At 43.7% G+C, this 23553-nt stretch overlaps 1 protein-coding gene across 3 annotated transcripts in view; it reads right to left on the reverse strand.

Annotated features, from left to right (window-relative positions):
• Positions 1 to 2779: 2779 nt before the first annotated feature.
• Positions 2780 to 23553, reverse strand: part of arhgap32a (Rho GTPase activating protein 32a) — a 30200-nt gene continuing 9426 nt past the window's right edge. For all 3 annotated transcript variants that reach the window (XM_030395242.1, XM_030395223.1, XM_030395234.1), the window contains exons 2-22: positions 23251 to 23364; positions 22299 to 22404; positions 20796 to 20887; positions 20458 to 20542; positions 15425 to 15511; positions 15194 to 15331; positions 14946 to 15038; positions 14142 to 14264; positions 13953 to 14030; positions 12283 to 12364; positions 11982 to 12131; positions 10803 to 10905; positions 9568 to 9712; positions 9095 to 9177; positions 8608 to 8715; positions 8289 to 8434; positions 7989 to 8202; positions 7252 to 7403; positions 7006 to 7080; positions 6235 to 6900; positions 2780 to 6054 (exon numbers count right to left, since the gene is read on the reverse strand). In XM_030395242.1, the coding sequence (XP_030251102.1) occupies positions 3812 to 6054; positions 6235 to 6900; positions 7006 to 7080; positions 7252 to 7403; positions 7989 to 8202; positions 8289 to 8434; positions 8608 to 8715; positions 9095 to 9177; positions 9568 to 9712; positions 10803 to 10905; positions 11982 to 12131; positions 12283 to 12364; positions 13953 to 14030; positions 14142 to 14264; positions 14946 to 15038; positions 15194 to 15331; positions 15425 to 15511; positions 20458 to 20542; positions 20796 to 20887; positions 22299 to 22404; positions 23251 to 23339 (5058 nt within the window). In that variant the 5' untranslated portion in view covers positions 23340 to 23364 and the 3' untranslated portion in view covers positions 2780 to 3811. The remainder of the gene's footprint in view (positions 6055 to 6234; positions 6901 to 7005; positions 7081 to 7251; positions 7404 to 7988; positions 8203 to 8288; positions 8435 to 8607; positions 8716 to 9094; positions 9178 to 9567; positions 9713 to 10802; positions 10906 to 11981; positions 12132 to 12282; positions 12365 to 13952; positions 14031 to 14141; positions 14265 to 14945; positions 15039 to 15193; positions 15332 to 15424; positions 15512 to 20457; positions 20543 to 20795; positions 20888 to 22298; positions 22405 to 23250; positions 23365 to 23553) is intronic.

Raw genomic sequence — 23553 nt, forward strand, 5'->3', positions numbered from 1 at the left:
ATCTGAAGCCTTCCCATGTCTGCAGTGTTACAGTGCCACCTGGTGGTGATGAGCAGAAGCCCCTCCAACCCTGGGGGTCAAGTCACAAGATGATTGATGAATAAATAACTATAAAATGATTTAACTGGTTATTTCCATTGACTCTTTCCCTGATTTTAGTTTTTTTTTCTATACCAGATACCGGTTTTGTCTCTCAGTGCCTCCAAATAATATTCAGATCAAACAATCTGATAAGGAGAAAAGCACTCCATTCATGAGCGCCCCTTTAGCATTCATCTGAGGTACTCAGTTTCTCCAGAAGATAATTTACTGGCAATGATTTAAGCCAGAAGGTAATTTAAAAAAAAAAAAACCTTACAATTGTTCTGAAGGTATGTCCAGACTCCCAAAAGATTCTTCAAACCATCTGGGTGAAAAATATTCCGAATGAAAAAAACAAAACAAAAACATTTTTAATAACCGCTTTTCAAAGTTGCATCTGTTTCCGAATCAAAACAAAGATGGCAACCTGCTGGAATTGTAACTTGGGGACTGGTTTAAAAATCTTTGGTACCGTGTAACAGATGGAATATTTTTCCGTCGGCAGAGTCAAAGGACATTTTGAAGGGATTCTGAAGATGCTGTGACAACTTGTTTGCTTCAGCTCATCATTCTGAAGTTAGTAGAAATTGCAAAGTGTAATGCCGGAAAATGACACCAGCAGCATTTAGATTGGTTCCCTATGAACTCTCAATATGCTATTTGGCCGTGCCCACCTTGATGGATTTTCCCACGCAACATATGAAGGCAGCATAATGGCACAAAGGCAGCGTGTCTGCCATTTTGCAACCAAAACAGGAAGAGGCATTGTCTTCCCCGGTCATTATCCCATTGATCGAAACTCATCGATGTCGTAGGCAAAGAAGGAGGAAAAGGGAGAGTTTTGATACCAAGGTAAAACAAGAGTGAACAGATGGGCATTAGCTTAATAGAGCGCGCTGGGGTGTTGTGTCAAAGTCTGTTCCCTCGCTGGTATGTGTTTCTTCTTTTTACCAAGGGGACTCAAGACGGTTCAAAACCGGCATCCTTTCAGCTGATCAGTACGTAACAAAACCTGCCTACTTAATATCATTAAAGTACTGAGTTCAGTGTTTCTAGGTAAAAAATTGTGAATGTTGTTGTATTTTCGTGCGACAGTAACCAGGCTGCTAAGTAGCCTTGATGCTAGCACTGTGTTTAAAGCAGCAACGCTAACAGTGATATCACTGGGAAAGGCTCAGAGGGGGGATACGTTGAAAAGTTCTCTAGTTCTGCTTTAAACAACCAAACACTGCCTATTAATCATCATTTACAGAAATTGATGTTTACGTCTGTGTTTTGCAAACAGGCTAGATTAATATTACTGCTAAGTGATAAAGGTTCAATGAGGCATGTTGTGGCCCCACAGGGAGATTTGTGAAGTGTAGTTTCATAAATTGTCTGACGCATGGGGGGAAAAAAAGAGGGGAATTTTCTGACCACTTGTTGTGGTTATTCTGATTTTTGGGCAATGTAGTTGCAAGGTGATAGAAAACATTCCCAAATTATCAACAGAATGGACTGTGAAGAAATAACTTTAACGCTCTAACATCTATGTATTGTGTTGCAGAGGTATCTACTGAGGTTAGCATGCTACCCTGCTGAAAAAAACAGCATAGACCAGCACGATTTCCATGCTGGCATATGCTGGTTAGTGCTGGTTTGGTGCTGGTTTAGCTGGTGGACCAGCAAGGTCCCATTAATTATGATGGCCTACCAGCATAGTCTTGCTGGTGATGTTGCTGATGAAGCTGGTCACCAGCATCCCATGCTGGTGCCGGTATGCTGCCCATGCTGGCAGGGAACACCTGTGCCTGAGTCCTGTTCAATCAGCATCTTGATTTGCCACACCTGTCAGGTGGATGGCATATCTTATTGGATTTTAACAAATGCGTGCTCAACATCTGAAAGAAGTAATTATTTGTGTACATACAAAAGAAAAACTTATACAAGATTGTTAACTTAAACTTGTGAGAGAAACGGGAGCAACAAAAGTGTTGCATTTATATTTTTTTATATTTAGTTCAGCATTTACAGTTTGTTTCGGGTGCCCTCAGATGAGCCCAAAATCTTGCAGGTTTGAAGCTTGTATTCAATAAACTTGGTGTTCTGTGACAACCTCACTGACTCTGTGTCCTGTATTGGATTTTCACAGCCAAAGTCACTCCTCCTCATACTCTGCAATATGAAATAAGTTGTTGACACATCCCATGCTGGTGACCACCAGCATACCAGCACCAAAACACAACATATGCTGGTCTATGCTGGTTTTTCCAGCAGGGTACCCAGCTAGCCACAGCCTGTGTCAGTCGAAAGCTCCTGTGCTAGCGGTGTAAAAACCCGTGCTGGAGAAAACAGCATAGACCAGCACCAAAACAAAACATATGCTGGTCTTGCTAGTGACTGGCCACCACCAAGACAGCATATGCTGTGTTTTTGCTGCTGGTTTTTCCAGCAGGGACCAACACTCTCAAAGTGCTTATAGCTCCCAGTCTGGACAGCTAGCTGCATGGCTAACTGATATAACCACCTAACAGCAGCTACAGTTAGCAGCAGTTAGCCGTTTCTTTTATTGTGCTGCCGCCTATTTGTTTTGAGGGTGAATTTAACAGGTGGCTCATTCTTACATACTGCACCTTTTAAAGCTGATTTATTACAAAACGTTTTATGTACATTTCTCTCCTCTAAAATACAGCAATGACAAATGAGTTCATCAGCTATATTCACTGATATAATATATCTTTATTTTTTTTAAGACTCTCACTAAAATAACATGTCTTAACAGAATATCCTCATCTACATGTTCGGATTTGAAATAGCATCTTTAATGAGTAAAACAACATCATAATTTATGTAAAACACCACATTGTTAAAAGTTCCCTAAAAGAGGAGAGAAATTTTCATTGTTGTGACAAAAACACAATGCAATACAAAATACACCTTTTTTTCACCTAACTGAATGCGCTGATTTGCATTGACTGTATGTCTAGCGTATTTCTCCACAGTAGCTTTGACCTTAACAGAAATCATTGTTGTTATTTTAAGATTGCGGTATACAATGTGTGATAAAGAAAACAAGCGAAAAATATTAGAAACCTTGAGGTTACAGTATCTTCCATTTTACCCCCCGAAAAGTGCCATTTTAGTATTTACGATGATTCAAAGCAAGCTGTTTTCTTACAGAAAAAAAATATATATACTGTATATCAAGAGGCTTCATGTACACCACGTTAAGACAATGTGTTTCATACACAGTTATCCTCAAAAGTGCTTGTTGAAGTCTGAGCAGACTAGAATAGAAAACAAAATGTACAGTACGTTGGCCACATGTTAGCGGTGTGTTATTTATACAAATATAATACATTTAAAACGAATGTTATTTTATACACATTCCTATACTGAAATCATATATTAAAACCAGTTACTTTAGCTTTTTCATCTCTTGCTGTTTTAGACATTAAATAAAATATATAAGCCGTCATTTTCTCAAACATGCCTCCAGAAATCTTTTAAGACAATATCTGCATATGATTCACTTGTTCCCTTTGAGCTCTCTCAAAAAAGCAAAATATGAAACTACCAGCGGTGGCGACACTATGATGCCCAGCAGCAGCCTCACTTCACACTTTTTTTAGCAGCTCCTGAAGGTTAAAACAAACACACTTTCAACACAACAGTCTGTTGGTCTGGCAGAGGATAAAGTGCTGTTCTCCTTTGGCCCCGATGTGGAATCAGATAAAACCAGTGGTCAGAATCAGTCGTAGACCCCGGCCTCTGATCTCAGTGCAGCATGATAAAATGCCTCGTGACCCAGAGCCTTGGACAGCAGTCTGTGCCCGCGGGGGGACATGCAGCCCTGGCCAGGCACATATCCGGCCCCGGCTTTACTGGATCTTGTGGGTTTAGGTCTGGGTGCTGCGTAATACCCCTCCATGTGGTCGTATTGTGTGGGCCTGATTTTAGTGCTCTGAGTCCTTCTGTTGGGCTGAGTGGAAAAGGATCCCAGATGTTCAGGATCCTGAGGGGATTTGGCTTGGTGATAATAGTGGTGGCGATTTTCTCTGGTGCTCTGCGACCTCCCCGGTCTCCTGAGGATGCCGGGCTTCACAATAGCGGAGTAGCTGTTGACAGCGTTGGTCATCATCAGTCGATCCTGGTCGTGACCACGTGTATGGCTTCTGTTATTGTGCTCCATGTTCTTGAGGTTGGGACAGCCCCGCTCTGGAAGCGAGGGGACTTTGCGAAGCGGTGGCTGCTGCTTGATCTGAATCCGCCTGGACGGTCCTGGCTCGGCACCTGACCGGTGACCGTACTGCTGTTGCTGCCTGACCTCAAGGTCGGCCTGTTGGGACTGCAGGGAAGGTGGGGATGTAGCTACCACAGCACTTTGATATTCTGTCCTGTTGCTAGAGAGGAGGCAGCCGTTTCCAGGATCTGACTTGCTTCTCGTGTGCATTATGTCCCTGCCTCTCATATCAGTTGGCGAGACAGGGCTCTCGGCAGGAGACACAGCTGGACTGGCGATGTTGCGTCTGGATTTACTCTCCTGCTTGACTGGTTGATAAACGACTCGTTCAAAAACTTCTGCGTCTCTAGCCTCGTAAACAACAGTGTCCCTGCTTTCTATGTAAAGCTCCCTGTTCACAGGTGGGACACGGCGCGGAGAGTAGTTGTAGTAATCTGACTGTCCACTTTCCCTCGTGGATCTCACGGTGTAAGACTGACTGTGGCGGATACCACTTTGCCGGGAGGGCTCTACATAATAGCGGGGGCCATCTGTTGGATTCATTTCAGAGTAGGGGCTGTAACGATAGTCGGCACATGTGTTGTCAAACTGCGGCCGAACAGGGTGGATGCCTGTCTGAATCAGCCTCTGGTAGGGCACATCCTGGCTGTCCTCGACATAAAACATGGTGTCAGGGGGCAGGACTTCTGCCTCTGCCAGCTCGTAGTGACTAATCTGAGGGGCATGGAAGGAGCGAGCCCTCCGGATGGCCGGGTGCCCAACGATTCTATCTTCTGACCTCTGCCACGGGCCTTGCTGCCTGTGGCAGCCACTGATAAGGTGCTCGTCTCTGTGATAACGTCTGTACTGAGGTGACAAAGGGTGCCTTAACCCTAAAGTGCTGTAGCGGCTTTCAGATGACTGCCTGTGCAAGCCCTTTGGCCCCACGAGGTGAGGTGGCAGAGCATCAGGCCGTGGGATTCGTCCAGTTTGAACTGGCCGATGGTGATGATGATGGTGATGATGATTACTGTAGACATCCTCAGCCAAGCCTCGAGATCTGTCCTCCTCCGGACTGTAGTAATGAGTTGAGGAAGACTGTAACTGACGTGGAAGGACCTCTTCGATAGAGGCAGGCATGGAGGCCTCTGCCAGAACAGCTCGGAAATTAAACACATTGATAGAGTCGGTGTTCACGTACACGGGAGAAGTTGATGGGCTCTGAGCAGAGCACACAGGTTGGGTAGGTGTTGAAACACCAACGCTCTGATAGGTGGGTTCAGCTTGTGCGACATCTATGAGCTCTTTTTCCTCCCTGCGCTCCCTCCTCTCAGCGCTGCCTTCGTCCAAGCTCCCTGAACCGAGCGGGCTGACATTAGGTGTAAAATTGCAAGTGCTATCCTGTCCGTCAGTGACCTGCGACGGCTCCGAGTCGAGGTGCGCAGGAAGGAAATGAACAGGATGAGGGCAGCAGTGGCTCTCCACAGGACTGTGCGCTGATGTTTGCCACTGTGAAGCAGAGCAGACATGAGGGCCGCAGTAGTCCTGTGGGTACACTTTAAGGTCAAGAACAGAAGGCCGGGGCGGTCTGTCCTGGGCGTGAGGAGCTTCCTGTCTCTGGAGAGGGTACGATGGGACGTTGTGTCTTCTCTGGGAGCCACTGCTGGCCTTCTGGGCGGATTCAGCCAGAGCCAACGCCAACTTGCGGGCAGCACTCGTCAAGGGAGGGTGAGGAGGGAGAACAGATACTGAACTCATAAGTCTATCTGTTCCTGGGGAGGGATAAGACAAACAACGCTACAGTATGACAGGACAAACAAAGCTATGGTAAGACATGATGGGACAAGACACAAAAGCTTTCATAAGAAACTACAGAATGCATTATTATTTAAATAGATACTAACTATTTACATTAAATCCTATGTGTAATGTTAGAGATGCGTGGTACTGACCTGGATCAGGCAGATTCTGCGCAGACTGGCTGAGGTCAGTCAGGGCGGACGCCTGGCTCGCTGTGCTGAGTGGGCTGCAGTGTGGGTAGGGCGCTTTTGCCACCTTTCCATCTGCCAGTTTTGCTTCACACTTCTCCACCGGGGGAGACGAAGAAGGAAGAGGAGGAGGAGTGGCGGACGCATTCTGAACATCTGCTTGCGTTTTAAAAGATTTCTTCCTGAGTTTAGGAGAGATCGGCTTAGAGGTGACCTTCTTCCCACCTTTACCGAGAACGGGACTAATATCTGGAGAGCAGCTAATGTTGTTGTTCGGAGAGATGGGCTCTGATTCACTCGAACACCCCGCGCTCTTCCTCCATTTATTTCCGTCTTTGTTGTGTTGCAGCCCAGGTGTCCCTGAGGGTGGGCTGAACTGAAAAGACATGGGGTCAAAGTCCAAACTGGAGATACCTGCAGCCGGCGGACAAAGGTCAAGTTCGTCCTCCTGGTGTGGAGGTGAGATACACGCTGCGGTGCGGACGCGCTCGGAACCATTATGAGTCTCATTCAGAGGGTGGTTTCTGTGGCCGTCTTTACTTCTGGTGTGGCGTAAGTCGTCTCTACAGGCAGCAGAAATGGCCTCACTTGTGGAACGAGGTCTCCGGGGGACGTAACTCGGAGGTTCCCCTGGGATGGAAACACACACATGCATATTTAGACTCGCGAGTTGTCAATAACCCAGATAATACAGTCTCATTTTATTCATTGATTATATAATTAATTAATAATTACCTTCCACATTGTGCAAAGAGGTGAGAGATTCCTCACTCTTGGTAGAGCGCAATGTGCCACTGTCTCCTCTTCCACCTGCCAATGTATTCAGAGCAAATTAATTTTTCACAATTAATATTTAAACAGCGAATTATGTAGATTAGCGGAAGAAATCAACACGTTCATTAAAAAAGTACAGAGATAGAATCTGGGAGGGTCACAGAGGCTTTATGTATTCCGGCTGTGTAACGGCAGCAGCTATCTGACCTGGCAGTGCGATGCTCTTTATCTCGTTAGGCTCGCTGGGGTGTCGCTTCAGTTTACGTTTGGACACAGACTGGGACTTGCCCAGGTGGAAGAAAGAGAGCCAGTTTCCCACAGGAGACTTCTTAGCTTTAGAAGGGGGCCGCTTGCTGCTGCTACAACACAGAGACAAATCATCCTCAACACTCCCTGTTCCAACAGAAGTGCCAGTTACCTCAAACACGGGGAGACAACTTAAAAACATCAGGGCTGTAACTAACAATCATTTTCATTAGTGATTAATCTATTTCCCCAATTAAATCAATTAATTACCCAGTCAATAAAATGTTAAAATGTGAAAAACTCTAAAAGTGATGTTTCCAAATTGCTTAATTTGTCCAACCAACAGTCCAAAACCCAAATGATTCTTAATCTGCTGTCATATATAACAATGAAAATTCTTTCAATCCAGTAATCGTCTGATCGACTAATCATTTCAGCTCTACCTCACTTCAGAATATTTTCTTATATTTTAGTCATTTTAATAACTATAACCAGAAAATATTTGTTTTTATGTATCCATTTTTCTCAACAAATGATTAATGATCTACCAAAACTGTTGAACTAATTTACAAACTGATTGATCGACTATTTGTTTCAGCACTACAAACGTTTAAAGCAACTCAGAAGACAAATGAAAACACGTGTGCTGATGCTCACGAAGCAGATGAATTCACACATTAAATGAAAACAAGGACTACCTCTCCATCGGGAGCTCGATGACGGTGTGGAACTTGCCGAGCAGAGCTCCGGGTCCCTCTCCGACCTCGATGTAGTCACTGTGTGTGAGGCAGGGGGTGGTGGCCGGGGAGCCCAGCTGTGCCTGAGTGCGAGCCTGGGCCTCCTCCAGTGACAGTAACTTTGTCGAAGGGGAGCAGACCAGCAGGGATTTCGGTCTGGATAAAGTGTTGTTGCCTAAAAGTGGATGTTTAGAGTGTGTTAGAGAGTGATACCACCTCGGAACAGACACCACATGTCATTTTGTTTATATCTTGATCTACCTGTGCTTTCCCGTATGATGGCATTAAGTTTAGGGCTGAAGAGGGCCTCCGTGTTGTTGAGGATGAACTCCACCACCACCGACTGGATGCGCACCTCCATGAACGCCGCTGTGCCGCTAAAACAGGCCGACTCGATCTGTCTGGACCTGAAACACAGTTACAGTACATCACAACCTATTTCACAGCCCTGGACTACAGAGACGTGCCCCAGTTCACTGTCACAGAAACACCAGATGGAAACAGGGTTTTTTGTCGCTAATGGTGCCACTTTAACAGTTTGCATGGAGCCGCACATGAAGAGCGATAGTTCAAGAGTCACCTGAGGAGGTTAGGCGCCCAGACGATAGCCAGGTTCTTAGTGTGCATGTTCGTGATGGAGCTGAAGGTGGCCAGGTGGGAGAGGTGTTTCATGAGGTACTCCAGAGTCCTGAAGAATAAAAAGGCAAATATTTAGACTGTGATAAATGTCAATCCGGGGTCAGATTATCCTCCCTATTATTCACAGTCACAGGACCGGTCCACTAACAAGCAGGATTAATGTCACTTTGCATAGACGTTATTAAAAAATGCCCATGCACAGCGAGGATATTGCGCTTCATTCGTCAGTGATGAGGCCGACATTTTTGGCACTTATTTAAAGCAGAGTTTCACATCTGAGAGCAGGATTTTCTCTGTAGTTGAGATGCAAGTAAAAAGAAAAAGGTTTTTTTATCTTCACACATCAAAATTAGCATCACAGCCTTTGACAGAAATCAAACACTTCCCCTTCAGGCCACCAGAGTGCAACATTGAGCTTTAAAGCTGACCTGTAATGTGGCGGAGGCAGCTGCTGGATGACATTGTGGATTTTGACCAGCCTCTCCTCATCTGTGGCTGCAGACACGGCCTCCTGTGTAGACAGAGGATAAGCGTCACATCACTGAGTGGGCTGATAATCACAACAGACGGAGTTGCCTTAACTTCCCTTCTCTCTTTCCCCCTTTTATATTCGGAGCAGCGTCTGTTTCAGCTCCCTTAATCTGCTGTTCGGTTTTAGCGTTCGCGATCCCCCCTGCTGTTCCTAGATAGCTCAGTGCAATACAGTGACCCCGTTTTGAGCAGCACTCAGAAATGAGCCGAAAATTTTACATTGTCTCACCAGTTCTTTGATTATCACTGAGTAACATTTGTCCTCTGCCGCCCTTTCCTCCTCACGATGCTTAAAAGCTTTGCCAGTTTCTATTCCCATATTCATTCCCAGCATAAATCCCTGCCCCAGTTCCACTGCTCGGGTCCTTACTGAAAATCTGTCGTAGAGCTGGTAGGTGAGCAGAGGGTTGGGCAGCTCTCTGAAGTACAGCTTGCAGAGGGAGCCCACTGAGTGGATGTCCTGCCTGAAGGAGTCTCTGGTCAGGTCTGGGATCTGCTCAGAGTCAAACTCGTGCCTAGACGACAGAGAGAAGAAGATATAGAAGAGCGTGGGAGTCATCCTACTGCCCATCTGTCAGTGTGAAACCACAAAAACAAGGAGGACACGAATACTTACATCTAAAATATACATATATTATATCTTCAGTTATCCTTATTTTCACATTGTTTAACTATTGGACAATCAGACATCAACAGAAAATAAGGTGCAGTGTCGAGCAAGCATATTGCGAGGTTATTTTGCAATATTATGTTATGTAATATGACGATTACACAACAGTTCCCAACAAAGTAAAGCATAGAATTTGCTCTCAAAATAAGGATTTACATGAGGTCTGTCTAACTGGAAAACAGTCAGTCATGTCAATAGACTCCTTTGTGATTAAAAACCTGGTTTACTACTCCAGCAAGTAGGCTGACCCTCAGTAACAACCGAGCACCAAGGGCGATTCCTAGGCCCTCTTGAACCATCCATCCAACTTGATCTAACATTAATGATTCCTAGAGTCCACGTAAAGAAGGAGGTCATTCAGCACCCTTAATGAGATGAAACTGAGAACCATCAACAAATGACCAGATTTGTACCATTTCCTGAAATACTGAATGTGATGTGGCAACGGTTATCAAGAAAATCCTTTCTGATTGGCTGCCAACAGTCCATCAGATTATGTGCCTCCCAGTTTATCTACTAATGGTGGTTTGTCTCATGGATTCCTCCTGGCAAGCATGAAATAGACAAGAAAATCATTACAGCCATTCAGAGCGGCACAGCTTGAATCAGATTGGATTTGATGGATTTCAGAAGCAGCTCAAAGAAACAACACTTAGAGAGCAGCATCTACGAAGCTGAAGCTCTACAGCTGATGCAATTGTATCAATGATGATTGTATCAATAACTGATTCCTAATCAGCATTGGCTCATGTGTCATGTCAGTCCATAATACCACACGGAAACAGAATTGAGTTACTTTCCAAGTAGCCTGCCATGCTAACACACATTTGCAGTCCCGAACTTGTCAGGCTCTTGTTAAACACCAAACCATCCTGTAGAAGGCATTATTTGGTGTTAAATTCATCATCAGCATGATGAATAAAATCAACACAAACCTCAGTTTCTGGATGTTGGAGGAGATCCCAGACAGTCTGTAGATTCCATCCACGACTCCATGTTTCTCTATGAAGTCTGCACAGCTCTTAACAACCTGTGGGACTGCAGGAGAGAGAAGAGAGCCATGAGAGGCTGAAACAAAAGAAACTGAAACAACCTATACGTCCTCTCTGGTATTAACTATTCTACTTAAATTACATTGTGGAAATCAATTCAGTCTACATCAGTGGTTCCAGACACCCTCAAGAGGTTGCAAGATGAATCTTAACAGCTCAATAAAACAACCTTGGCCAGGATTTTACAAAAGCGGAGGAAACCAGAAGTTATTATCTAGTACACATAAGTTAAAAACATATCATCTGGGACTGTAGGAGCGCTGTAGAAACCTATTATTTTGTGACGGCTTAAAGGTGAAGGAAAAAAAAAGGACAGATGATTGCTGAGTGTTACTGTGTGGTCATATGCTGTAGGAAACATGGCAAACGAAAGCAAATATTTGATTGACGGCAAGGAACTTTTACTGAAGTAACTGTATTGTCAAGTGATTGCATTGTTGTACTTTTGTGCTTCCTTGTTACTCATATGTTAATGTTGCCCCCATACTCCGACATGAGGCACATGAACACATCAAAGTCTGACGGAACCAGCTCGGGAGATGGTCCCATTTGAGAAGCACGTGGATCCAGCATTATTCCCAGATCATCAAATATGCACAAATACGGACCCAAAGCAAAACTACCTTTTCTGCAGAATCGCCGAGCCCTCCTTTAAAGCGGTATGAGTTAGACATAAATTAATAAATCTAAAAACGACTGGAATACGAAATATAATAGCCACATTCCAAGTTTTTTCTGTGTCCTTAATGTTAGCCAGAACTCTGCATAGACATATACAACCTCAGAAACAGCTTTTGGAAAACCTACAAGAACCTACGCAGACGAACATCCTGCCGGCAAACATAAAAACAGCCATTTACACCATTACTTCACATCAGAACCACAGCAGTGCAGCACAAATCCTCTACACAGGCAGCAGATCCACTGTGAAATCCCTTCTTGGGCAATTTACAATTTGAAAATGTGAAACATTGCAGTGTGACCTGCCGGCAGGTGAGAATTACACGTTGAAAAATGAGAGAGGAAATTAAATAAAAAGGAGCCATTGTAAGAATAATTTACCCTCATGTCCTGAGTTGTGGAGATGCTCCCCCAGGTCACAGCCGAACACTCGCTCTCTGAGGATACCACGCTGCCGCAGCTTCTGAGGTGGCGGGCGAGACTTCATAAAAGTCCTCAGGAACGTCACCAGCTTCCCATGCTTCTTACACACTTATTAAGACCATACACACACACACACACACACACACACACACACACACACACACACACAGCTATTGCAAATCAATCCGTCTCACATCACAGGCGCAAGTCCTAAATAAATCTTCGAGCAATGGGACGGACACACACTGAAAAGAAGTACCTGGCTTTGGCACCGAGCTTTGAACACTGGGGGGGATCTTGTCATTTATCAGCTCAACACAGTCGCAGGGGAAGAAACCGACCTGCAGGTGGAGACGAGAGGATGAGCGAGGCGAAGAGGGGATACAAAGATAGTGATAACACTTGTAAGTTCAAAGGAGCAGTGGGGGTGTTCAGTGATGGGTGAGGGTACAGAAATAGGTCAGCGAGCATGAGGGTGCAAGCTGCTTCAGGCTGAAAATAGCTAACCCTTATTGGCGTCTTAGGGTCTCACTTAGGGCTGGTTGATGTGGCCTAATACTGCAGTATTTTCAGGCTATTTCACATCTCACACCTCCTCAAAAGAATGCTTAAATGTCACTATCTTTTTACCAAATACCCTGATATCGATCATGTTGGGAAATGAATTCTAAATGTCCAAAAAATAACTTAATCACAGTAATTTGAATATCTGTATATACTTATTTCCATCCCTGGTCAGAAAACATGTTTTTAATACTTTTATAACAAATAGCAAATCTTTCCGCTTCATGATACATAAATGTATCCAATCAAATGTGATTTTGGCTGCTAGCTAACACTATGCATCATATCAACAACACTTGACTGTTAGCTAGTGTGGAGTAATGTCTTAGTAGGAGGTGTTTGTTCAGATTTCAGATGGCCAAAACTTTATTTACACTTCCAAAGAATGTGCCTGGGGTCTAATCAATCAACCTTTATTTATACCAGAGAAATAACTGAGGGATGACACTGAATCAAACAAAACCACAGCAGGCCAGTCATTATAAAAAAAGAGACACTGATTAACTAAAATAGTGTAAAATAACATTCAGTTACTTTTCAGCATCATCCTCCTCCTCCTGGTCTAAAAACACTGGATGATGGAAGCAAACATTCCTCCTACACGTTGTTTCTCTTTATACTGCCGCTCCACATTTATTTATTTGCCCACTTTTGAGCATTCTAAATTAAAATCTATAGGATCTAACGCACAACTGAAGCTAAATAAGCTCTGACTTCTGTTTCACTGCCACTTTAAACACCGTTACCATGGGCAGAGGAGAAAGAGTTGTTCTGTCTTTGTTCTCTTATAAACATAATACATGTTATTGACAGATCAGAGATTCCCCAAAGTCATGATGTGAACAGGGATTTCTCAGGATCTAGGTCACAGGTAATCAGTAGCTATTGGGTGCACCTGTGATGTTCTCCCTCAGCTGGCTGCAATCAGTAAGTTGGGAGACTTTATAAGGGGGCTGCAGTTCTCCTGCTCAGATGGTGCGTCTTCAGGGAGTCAACACCATCAGTTGGCTCTCTGCGTTTTCCGTTTGGGTGAAAATCTGGGACGAATGTGTTTGAGATTCATTTCTTTTGGCCAGTTTCTATACAGTCTGTTTCGCCCCTGATCTGACCTTTGGTTTTTGGGTCGTATGTTTTTTAATCATCTATCATTTTGATAGAATCAGTGGGAGGCTGTTGGTTTTATTCCCACAACCACCTTTTTAGACACGAAGGCACCAGTTTGCTTTGACCCTTTTGTGATTTGTGCAGAGCTGTGTTAGTTTCCCAACCCGCGACCCCTGTCCTTCAGGTGTTGTTTTCTGGGGAAACAGAACAAAGATTAAACATCAAGCTTGCCGTCCACCTGATACAATCACAATGACTGACCTGAAAGCCGTGTTTCCCTCTCCACCAGCCCGTGTCCTCTTTAGGCGGCATGTCTATGACTGACACAATGTCCCCCACCTGGATCACAGAGAGAGTAATGATGACAATAAAGTCTGATCTCAGATGAGCACATTAAAAAGACATTATGATGGGATCGGAAGTATGACTAATGCTTCTCTTCAGTCCTACCTCAAAGGTGAGCTCGTCTGTGGCCTGGGCTGTGTAACGCTTGGTGACGTGTGCTGCAGCGATCGCAGGGACGTTGATTGAAGCTTCCTCAGACACCAGCAGGTGGTTCCCCTTGTTGTCGATCTGGAAAAGAAAAATACTGACATTAAGGACGTGCTGACATTTGGAGAAACGGATCAACTCAGCGGAGATTCGAAGCAGCTCAATTTAACATGATAGAGGGAGACACACAATATACAATGTTACTGTAGTGTGGGTTCATTAATGCGATCAATTAGTATTTTTAGTGGTATTTACAGTAGGCTCGTCTAGCCAGTGCTGCAGCCAATCACATAATTATTGGATTTTGGATTTAGAAAATCTGTTGAAAGCAGTAATCTCGTCAAAGAGACACAAACATGTATTTAGGCCTCCTCCCACATGAGTATTTAAAAAATAAACACTAAAGCCCCTCAACGTTTAATCTTCATAATTCAAAGAGTTTGTACACCCACGCAAAGCCACCTCTGCACAGCATCTCCAGCTGCAGAGTAGGACTACAGTACATGTGCCGCAGATGCCCTGCAGTTGTTTTAAACCTCACCACTATCTCTAATTCAGAAAGTCTTGTTTTCACATTTTCACTTCTACGTGCGTTGGCGTGAGACATTTCCGACAAAAAAAAATTTGTGACTGTTCCTTTTAACTGAACTGCTCAAACATTAATGGTGAAGATTAAATATTGAATCAACATAATGGGGTCAGTTTTTGAAGAGTGAATAACTGACGGCAAGCGTGAAAAAGAAGCGGCTGACGAGAAGATACCTCCATCCATGTCAGCACCGGTCCGCAGTTGATCTTGTTGTCAGCGATGGTGGAGAAGCGGGACAGGTAGGTGGCCAACATCTTTGTTACTGTCTGAAGGGACACAAAAGATTGTCAAGATCTAGTAAAGTTTGACAAATACAGTATTGCAACATATTAAATCTTAGGTGTCACCGAAGCTTGATTTCTAATCTGTGAGTAATGTATATCACAGATCAGAGACAATGGGGTTGTGAGCTCTTTGATACCTCAACACTGTCCTTTAATATGTCGTTTCTTGGTAGCTCGGTGAGCTCTGAGTATCGGCGGTCATAAATACACAAGTGCAAGTGTTTGTCCAGCACCCGGAAGTCTTCATATGATCTCTTTACCAGCCAGTTTCGACCCTAATAAAGAGAATACAATTACAAGCAATTTTTTTTAGAGTGAGGATGTAATGATAACATATTTGAGTTATTTTAACATCTATTTTCTGTTACCTGGCACGTGATCTGGACCAGGAAGACCAGCTCTTTGGAGTCCAGACCGACCTTCGGTCCTTCGCTCTGCCCCTCCGCGAAGGCCAACTATGAGGGGGGATAAAAAACCCCGAAAAAAGAAGAGACAGAGGAGCAAATATTGAGCGGGCACGCATTGTAAATAATGGATGCGTGTGTAATACAACAACCTCTCTGTATGTGACCTGGAAGGCAAGAAGAACATCGTGTCCAACTCAATTTTTGCATTAAATAGTAAAACCACTTTAATGCTCAGCAGTGGGTCTGAGTGTAGAAACCCAACACTTGAGTGGAAAAGAGCGACGGAAAGAAATGCCTGAAAACAGATGTAGGTTGAACATTTTTAAAGAGCTTCTTTAGAAAATCTTGCTGTACAAATGTTCATCGAAAGTGATCATCTTTATGATGGAGGTCATTTGGCAAATACGTCTTGCATTTCCAGCCATTTAAAGGAATCGTGTGCACGTTTAAAAGCGGGCTGCTGTTGCTGATGGTTTGCTCTAACGCATCCCAAAGTTTTCATCCCATGGTGAAAATAAAAATTAGACGGTGTGTGTCTTGTCTTTTTCTCACTTTAATTTTATATCACAGGTTTTTTTTTTTTTTTATACCTTTGGATAAGATTACCCTCATGCAGATGGAGAGTCAAATTCCTTAATCAACAAATCATTCCTGGAGCTTCACAGCAAAACAGCATTCTCCTAAACATCTGAGGTGGATGGGATCTTAAAAAAAAACAGAAACAACTGAAACAAAACGTAAAATGGCTTCATACAGCTTATTCTGCATAATCCCAGTCTCCAGAAGCCCCAAGATCCCAAATTGATTTTAAAAAAACAGGTTGTTTACACACTTGATATGTAGTGGAGCTTCAGCTTTAGCCTAGCAGCAACAGCAAAGATTTTCGCTTTAAAAAATGTTTTAAATAACGTCTTTTCAAATCAATTTTAAATCTCGGGGCTTCGGGAGACTTGGAATACACCAGACAAACTATACTGAGCCATTTTATGTTTTCTGGGGCTATTTTTTGTTTGGTATTTGTTTAAGTCCCCACCTAGTTCCGTTGTTAAGCAGAATGCTGCAATGCTGTTTTTGCTTCGACGCTCCAGAAATGTTTTGTGGACTATGAAACTTCACCCGACTCTCCACCGGCATGAGGGTAAGCAGATAATGACTGAATTATCATTTTTTAGGTGAACATTCCAATCCATATTGCATACCAATCACTTATAAAGCAGCACAGACCTTTTTGTTTTTCTAAATGCACACAGATGCATCAATATGCAGCTGAATGAACACATACGTGATAACTTCTGATGCTGCATGGGGGTTTTATAGCACACTATGAGTCAGTCACTACAGTAGTCAAGAGCATTTGTAAGTCACTTGAACATATAAGTCATTGTAGGTCACATCTTGTTGTTCTAATGCATCAGAGAAAGTTGGGTGTTTACCAGTGGAGTCATAATTCACTATCAATGCCCCCATAACACGCTATAGATTTCCTCTGCATAGAAAGTGTTACTTCCTCCGCCACCAGCAAAGAAGTGATTCATATTCTCGCTTCACCATAAATCCTGCAGTATGAAATGTATAATACATAAGTTGATAAGACATCGGCGCTTGAAGGCGGCTTAGATGTAGCACAGATTTCTTCTTCCTCTCCTTCATCGTTCTCCTTTTTAAGACTATTACATATTCCCCAAAACTGAGAAGATCAAAGCCTCGCAGGAGTTTGGGAATACATTGACAAGACATTATTGTAGAAGAGACTTCAAAGGGCCTGGAAGCCGAGGGAAGTTCTAGTTATTTATAACTGTTAGCAACTCGTCCACATACACCGTTACACAACACGCAGCGACCCAGTTACCCCCCAACAAAAAGACAGCAAAGCAGACTGACAAGAGATGCAGGATGAGAAATTTGTTCTTGAATAAGTCATGATGGAAGAGCGCTTATGTGCTGCGAGGTTTTGTTTTGAAATAATAGCCCGAACTAAGCGTCTGAATTAAGTGCTGATGGGAGGGCCAGAAGACTAAAAGCATGATGGGAAGTCTGATCGTACAGAGAATTACACATAAAGAAACATCCTGTCAGTGACGAAACGATAAAGCTAGCATCACAAAACGGCCCAAAAAATCTGAAAGTTCCCAGTGAAGGCAGTCTTGAGCATCACACCTCTGAGGCAGCTCCCACCAAAATAAAACATGCTAATGCAGCTCACAGGTTAACCCCTTTGCACATTAACACCTACACATCTGGCGCCAGGAGCTCAAATTAGAAACGCAATCATCCGCACGTCCAGGTTACCTGCCACTAGGGCATCTCAGATGTCCATCCGCAGCTGGAGGAAGTGGCTCTTTCTTTGTGTGCAGCCGCAGTCCTGGACCTCAGTAAGATCCTCCTACAAGCCCAGTCTTGAGAGTTTAAATGCTGCTCTTCACTCGACTGTTTGCAGTCCCCCTGCCGCCTGACATGAAATACTCATTCACGTGTTTTTGGACCGCCACGCGTTCGCTGCAGAAAATATTAAAAGAGGATGCTTCCCACTGTGTTTCTTACCCCCCTTCCTGCTTGCCTCTTACCGTCTCTTCCCCCCTCCTCGCTCTCCCGTACCCTGCCTCCATCACCCTCCCCCTCTCCATCGCTCGCTCTCTCTCTCTCTCTCTCTCTCTCCCCTTTCTCCAGTGACAAAAAGGGGGTTTGGCAGTAAATGGGCTCAAACCGGCACACGCAGTCGCACAGGCTCATCCATCATACAGAGGCAGAAGCTGCACAAGATAGATAGACGAGCCTTCTTCGTTTCAAAACAATTCTCATTCATCGTGCACTCTCAAGGCGAGACTGGAGCTAATCTGGAGAGGGATCAGTCTGGCAGGCTTGCAGACGGAGGGCAGTCTGCTGTCCTTGTGCTATTCTGCGATTAGGATACATGAGACCTGATCAGTACCCTCCCTTCCTGCCGTCACAGCCTGTGAATATAGAGACGGGCAAATGCATCACGGGAGATTCAACAAGAACAAAGGCTTGGTTAATAAATGAATCAAAACTAACATGCAGACGAAAAGATGAATCGCATGTAAGTTTTGTGTATTATTTGTGCCCTGACAAGTGTGCACATGTTTCACTGTCAGGGTGGCCCAAGACTGACATTTCTCCTCCAGCTCAGCTCGGCTTCCCTTCTCCCTGTGGAGCTTTTCAAGGTCACTGAGACTGCTCCACTCTGCTGATGCCGCCGCCATCATAGTCATGGCAACCACAGCAGGAGCATTTACCCAGCAGAGAGAGTGCATCCTGGGATTTAACTCCCATCCAGCCCGCTGCACTGTAGTCCATTAACGCTGCATGTAGGGATTGAGCCCTACAGCATGCATGCACCGCTCATGCACTCTTTTGTGTCTTGCTCCATTGGCAGCATCTGTTTGAGGAGAGACGACTGCTGCACTCTGCTGGAAAGAAAACTGAACTGCACTGAGGCTCACCAGACAGTTAACAGCCACTTTCACAAGTGACTAAGCAACCTATGGTAATGTTTAATGCTCTCATTGTCACTGCTGCAAAAATATACTCTGTTCAATGTGTATTATGCAGGATTTTCCCCCAAAAAACAACACAAAAAAACAATGATGGACTTGAAAATAATCCCTTTCAATTGTTAATTATAGACTTGAAGTGTTTTGCTGTGTCTGTATCTGCTTATTATTTCGCTGTGTTGACTGGACATTTGTGGGCATATGTGACTCTAGAGGAGGTAGTTGATTGTTGGGTGAACCACTAAACCAAAGTTTAATATTTGTTGACCTAGGAACGAGAATAGGCAATTTACTAGCTAACTAACATTTCTATTTAAATGTCCGTATGTCCAAATCATTTATTGGCTGGTGAGCGTCACTAAATCCACAATAACTACAGTATGTCCATGGCGACAGGATAATAGACGTCAGATTTTTTTCTAAATTTACAAGAATTCATGAGAACACGTGCTAAAGCGTGGCTGTCCAAAGTGTTGGCCTGCCATATGGTCGATTGAAGGTCGACACCACGTTTCTCAATTTAAAAGTATATGTGGGTTTTTTTTTCAAAATGCAGATATGTAAGATCTCTAATCATTCATTTAGTAGATAGTAGAAATTTCAAGCTGAACCCGTATTGTCAGTCTAATGGTGGCGCTAAAAGAAAAGTCAGGGGATCATTAAAGTCATTAGGATTCATCCTCTGAGGCCCGGGGGAATGTCTGTACAAAATGAATCATGGGAATCTGTCCAACAGTTGTCGAGGTATTTCAGTCTGCACCAAAGTGGTGGACCAACTGACACAGAGAGAAAAGAGAGCATCGAGCTGCACGGTTACAAATCCCCCCAAAAAGTTTGGTTGTAGTTGTAAAAACAGTCTCTAAACACAGCACGGACATCCAGCTACGTCAAGCTGTTTCGATATTTTCTCACACCCTTCATTGTTTTGTCAGAACAGGTTGTCACTTTCAGAATGAGTCTTTGCCTTTAATTCCTGGATAGACTCATCTGTCTGTCCAGGAAACTACTGTTTCTCATTGACTCACTGGTTGGCATTGTGTGCTTAAGTCAAAACTAATAAAGCGGGATCACAGGTTTACCGAGCTCAGATGAGTCCGACAATAATAAAGTGTAATACTGAGGATTAACTGCTGGAATCGGATCATGTCTTTAATAAGAAAGAGACTAAATAAAATCTGTAGCAATGTTTTTTTTGTAGCATTCTGCACAAATTTATATTTTGTAGCTCCTCCTGGTGAAATGACACATTAACAAATCTAATGTGACATATCAGGAAAAAGAAGGAAAATGTAATAATGAGGATGGAACTGTTTGAAAAAGACAAACAAAGATATTGATTCTAGTGCCACACTGCATTTCAAGGCTGATGCGTTTCTGGAGCAATTCACCAAGAGAGCCACTGAACACGAGCCAAAGACAAAATTACTAAACATAGTAACTCTCTGCTGCAGAAGTCACAGCATGAGTATTTGCAGGACTCACCTGAACGTTGCCAAAGTCAACAGTCTCATAGTGGAAATGGGCACACTCTGCCAACCTGGGGAAGTGACCTCTAGGGAACGTCAGCCTAAAAAAAACACAGCACAACAGCACCTCATCAGTATTCAACACAGTGACACCATGATGGAGAGAAAAGCAAAGCAAAGCAAAAGAGGGAAAAGAAAGATATCAGGCCTGTGTGTGAGGCTTAGTGATGCAGCAGGCTGACTTGTCTGTCTGTGCCGCGCCCATCATTTTATAGGTCCTCATTTCACTGGCCTGGATAAGAGCCCTGTTTTACAGCCCATAATAGCAGCAACGCTGTCACAGGGAGCACCTACTTCTTCATGTTCTTGACCTTCATGCTAGCCGTGCTGACGCAGGAGCGCAGGAGGGGCTCGGCTGGGAGCTCTGTGATATCATCGCTCCTCACCTGCCAACAGAGAAAGCAGACATCAATAAGTGTCAGTCAGAGGCAGGAGAACTGATGGAAGGTGATTGCTGTCAAGAGTAATTATGTGGATCGCTAATAAACAGCGGTCGTGCAGCAAAAAAAGGGCAGGGTGCAAACGTAGAAGTCGGATGTAAGAAAGTAGAATGTCACACATTTGCACTAATATGTTAAATTACCCTCATAGCGTTATGCTAATGTCATGTTATGTTTTGCTATCTTAAGGTACAACATATTAAGTTATTATCTTATGCTACTGTAATGTTTGTCTATGCTTCACTTCATCTATTTCATGCTGCTGTTGTGTTATACAATAATATGACTTGCAATTAATTTATGCTAATGTCAATGATATGTAGCTAATCTTATGTTCTAAAAATTTTATTCTAATGTTATGTGTTTTTTTAAATAAAGGTGTTATGTTATGCTATCTTATGCTATCATTATTGTATGCTGTGCTTTGCTATGTTAAGTTATCTTATGCTGCTGTAATGTTATGCAATTCTAAGCTATGCTGCTGTGTTATGCTAACATTATGTTATTCTTGCTACTGTAATGTTATGTTCTGCTATGTCATAGTACAGTACGTTTTGTTATTTTATGCTACTGTAGTGTTATGGTGTGCTTTGCTGTCAATGTTAATCTAGTTTATGCTACTCTTCTGATATTCAATTCTATTTTATGCTATTGTTATATTAATCTGAGGTTGTTCTTGAGACGTGTATTTCTATGTTTTTGTCCATGAAGGGCTGTTATTAAAATGATCAAAATAAGTAACATTTGGGTTTCGTACTGTTTAGTTTGTTTTGTCCAGTTCTCAACTGGATTAGTGGTCATGTGACTGGTGTGCAGGATGATGTAGGCTATCATTTGAAAATAAACATACAGACGCACAAAGAAAACATGCAATTAATCTAAGCACAACTGAAAACATGACGTGTTGAAGTGTTATTCACTCAGGAGACTTGTATTCAAAAAGCAGGAGAGTAATTCGCCTGCAGTGGTGAGGGTGTAAAGAAAGAGCTGCTGTGGCGGCCTATTACGTAAAACTTGGGCCAACAGAAGTAAAGTGAGGGGGAGGGGCGGTGACATCGTGCGTCTGTGACAACATTAGCATAATATATTTATCTCAGCTCGAGCACATGACCTCACTCTCATTCCCAACCCGGAGGTGAGCATCAAATCCAGTTTAACACCTGTTCGCACTGTGACTACTGTCTCACACGACTGCATGTGACAGTACGTTGTGGTGACATCATGGTGTGAATCACTCAAACAACCAATGCAGTCACATGGAAGAAGGCGGACACGTATGTTAGTTTGTATTTGTGTATTTTCTTTGCATAAGTAATGAGTCAGAGTCGTGTCTGTGGGTGGGTGGGTGAGCATGTACCATGGCAGTGGATGTCTCCTGTGGCTGTCTCTCGTCTGGAGGATTATTGTTGGTGGCTTGAGGTAAGGCATCGTCTTTGTCCAGGTCAGCAGATGGTAGTACATCTCTGCAGAAACAGACGGGACACCACATACAGCAATTAAAACACAAGAAAAGAAGAAAAGGTGGCGTGACATAACATCCATGTCGTTTAGGGGGGGTTTAAAACAAGATTTGTAGTTTTCTAAAAATACACCAGAGGGAGCAAGTGAGGGGGATGAATTCAATATATGTGGCTGAAATCATGACATTGCATCGACATGGCCCAAGGAAACATGTTGTACTAGGCTTGTAGTGTTTGAATCTCTAATATTTATTCATGAAACATGAGAAAATAATCATAATTTCTGATCAGATCTAGATGGGGGGGGAATGTAGCATCTCACGGTATAGTATGGTCAACAAACAGCCGTGGTGTCTTTTGTATGCGCTCCGGAAAGCAAATCTTGTCTATTGAGAGACAGATAAAGGCAATCCACCCACGAGGGAGTGCTACACAAAACCTTTAGTTGAAATGTGACTCAGTGTGCTCGGGAGGGTGAGGTTCATTCAGCTCAACTTTTATGAGCAACAGAAAGACGAGAGAGACAGGTACTGGTCTGCCACTTTGAATCAGCGTGGTGAGATCAGGAGCACTGGCACACACTGTAATTTACATGATCCACAATGACAGTGGGATTTACACGCACACAATATAAATTCATAGGCAACACAGTGAGCTTTGCAGCTTTAACAGGAGCAGTGTCTCTCTGTCTTACTCTGAAAGCAGGGTCACATTTTCGCCTCACCATTACGCTGCATTTATTCATGTTATTCATGTGGCATCTCATTACTTCACTTGGTGCACATCTACACATGGATTTACATAATACCCATCAGTTGACATGAAGCGTAGAGAAAGGGAGTAACTCACCCCTCAAGGACGTCACTACTTCCTGGTTCACCCTGGGGTCCTGAGGCAGCGTTCTCAATCACCGCGGCAACCACACATCCAGCCTCCATGATGCTGCCTGACTGCAACAGCCCGCTGTAGAGAAACGTGAGGGGGAGGGAAAAGAGGAGAGAGAGTGAGGGCGGGTTGGTTGGTGGGTGGTTAGAGGATGGGAGGAAGAGTACGATGAAATGAAGCCGCCAGACGTCAAGCCACTTGAGGCTGCAGCACGTGCGACTCTCGAGGCTAAAATCCACAGAGCCCGGACTGTAATCTGCGATGACA

The sequence above is a fragment of the Sparus aurata genome, chromosome 2 (genome assembly GCF_900880675.1).
Source record: "Sparus aurata chromosome 2, fSpaAur1.1, whole genome shotgun sequence".
In the NCBI taxonomy this organism is placed as follows: Eukaryota; Metazoa; Chordata; class Actinopteri; order Spariformes; family Sparidae; genus Sparus; species Sparus aurata.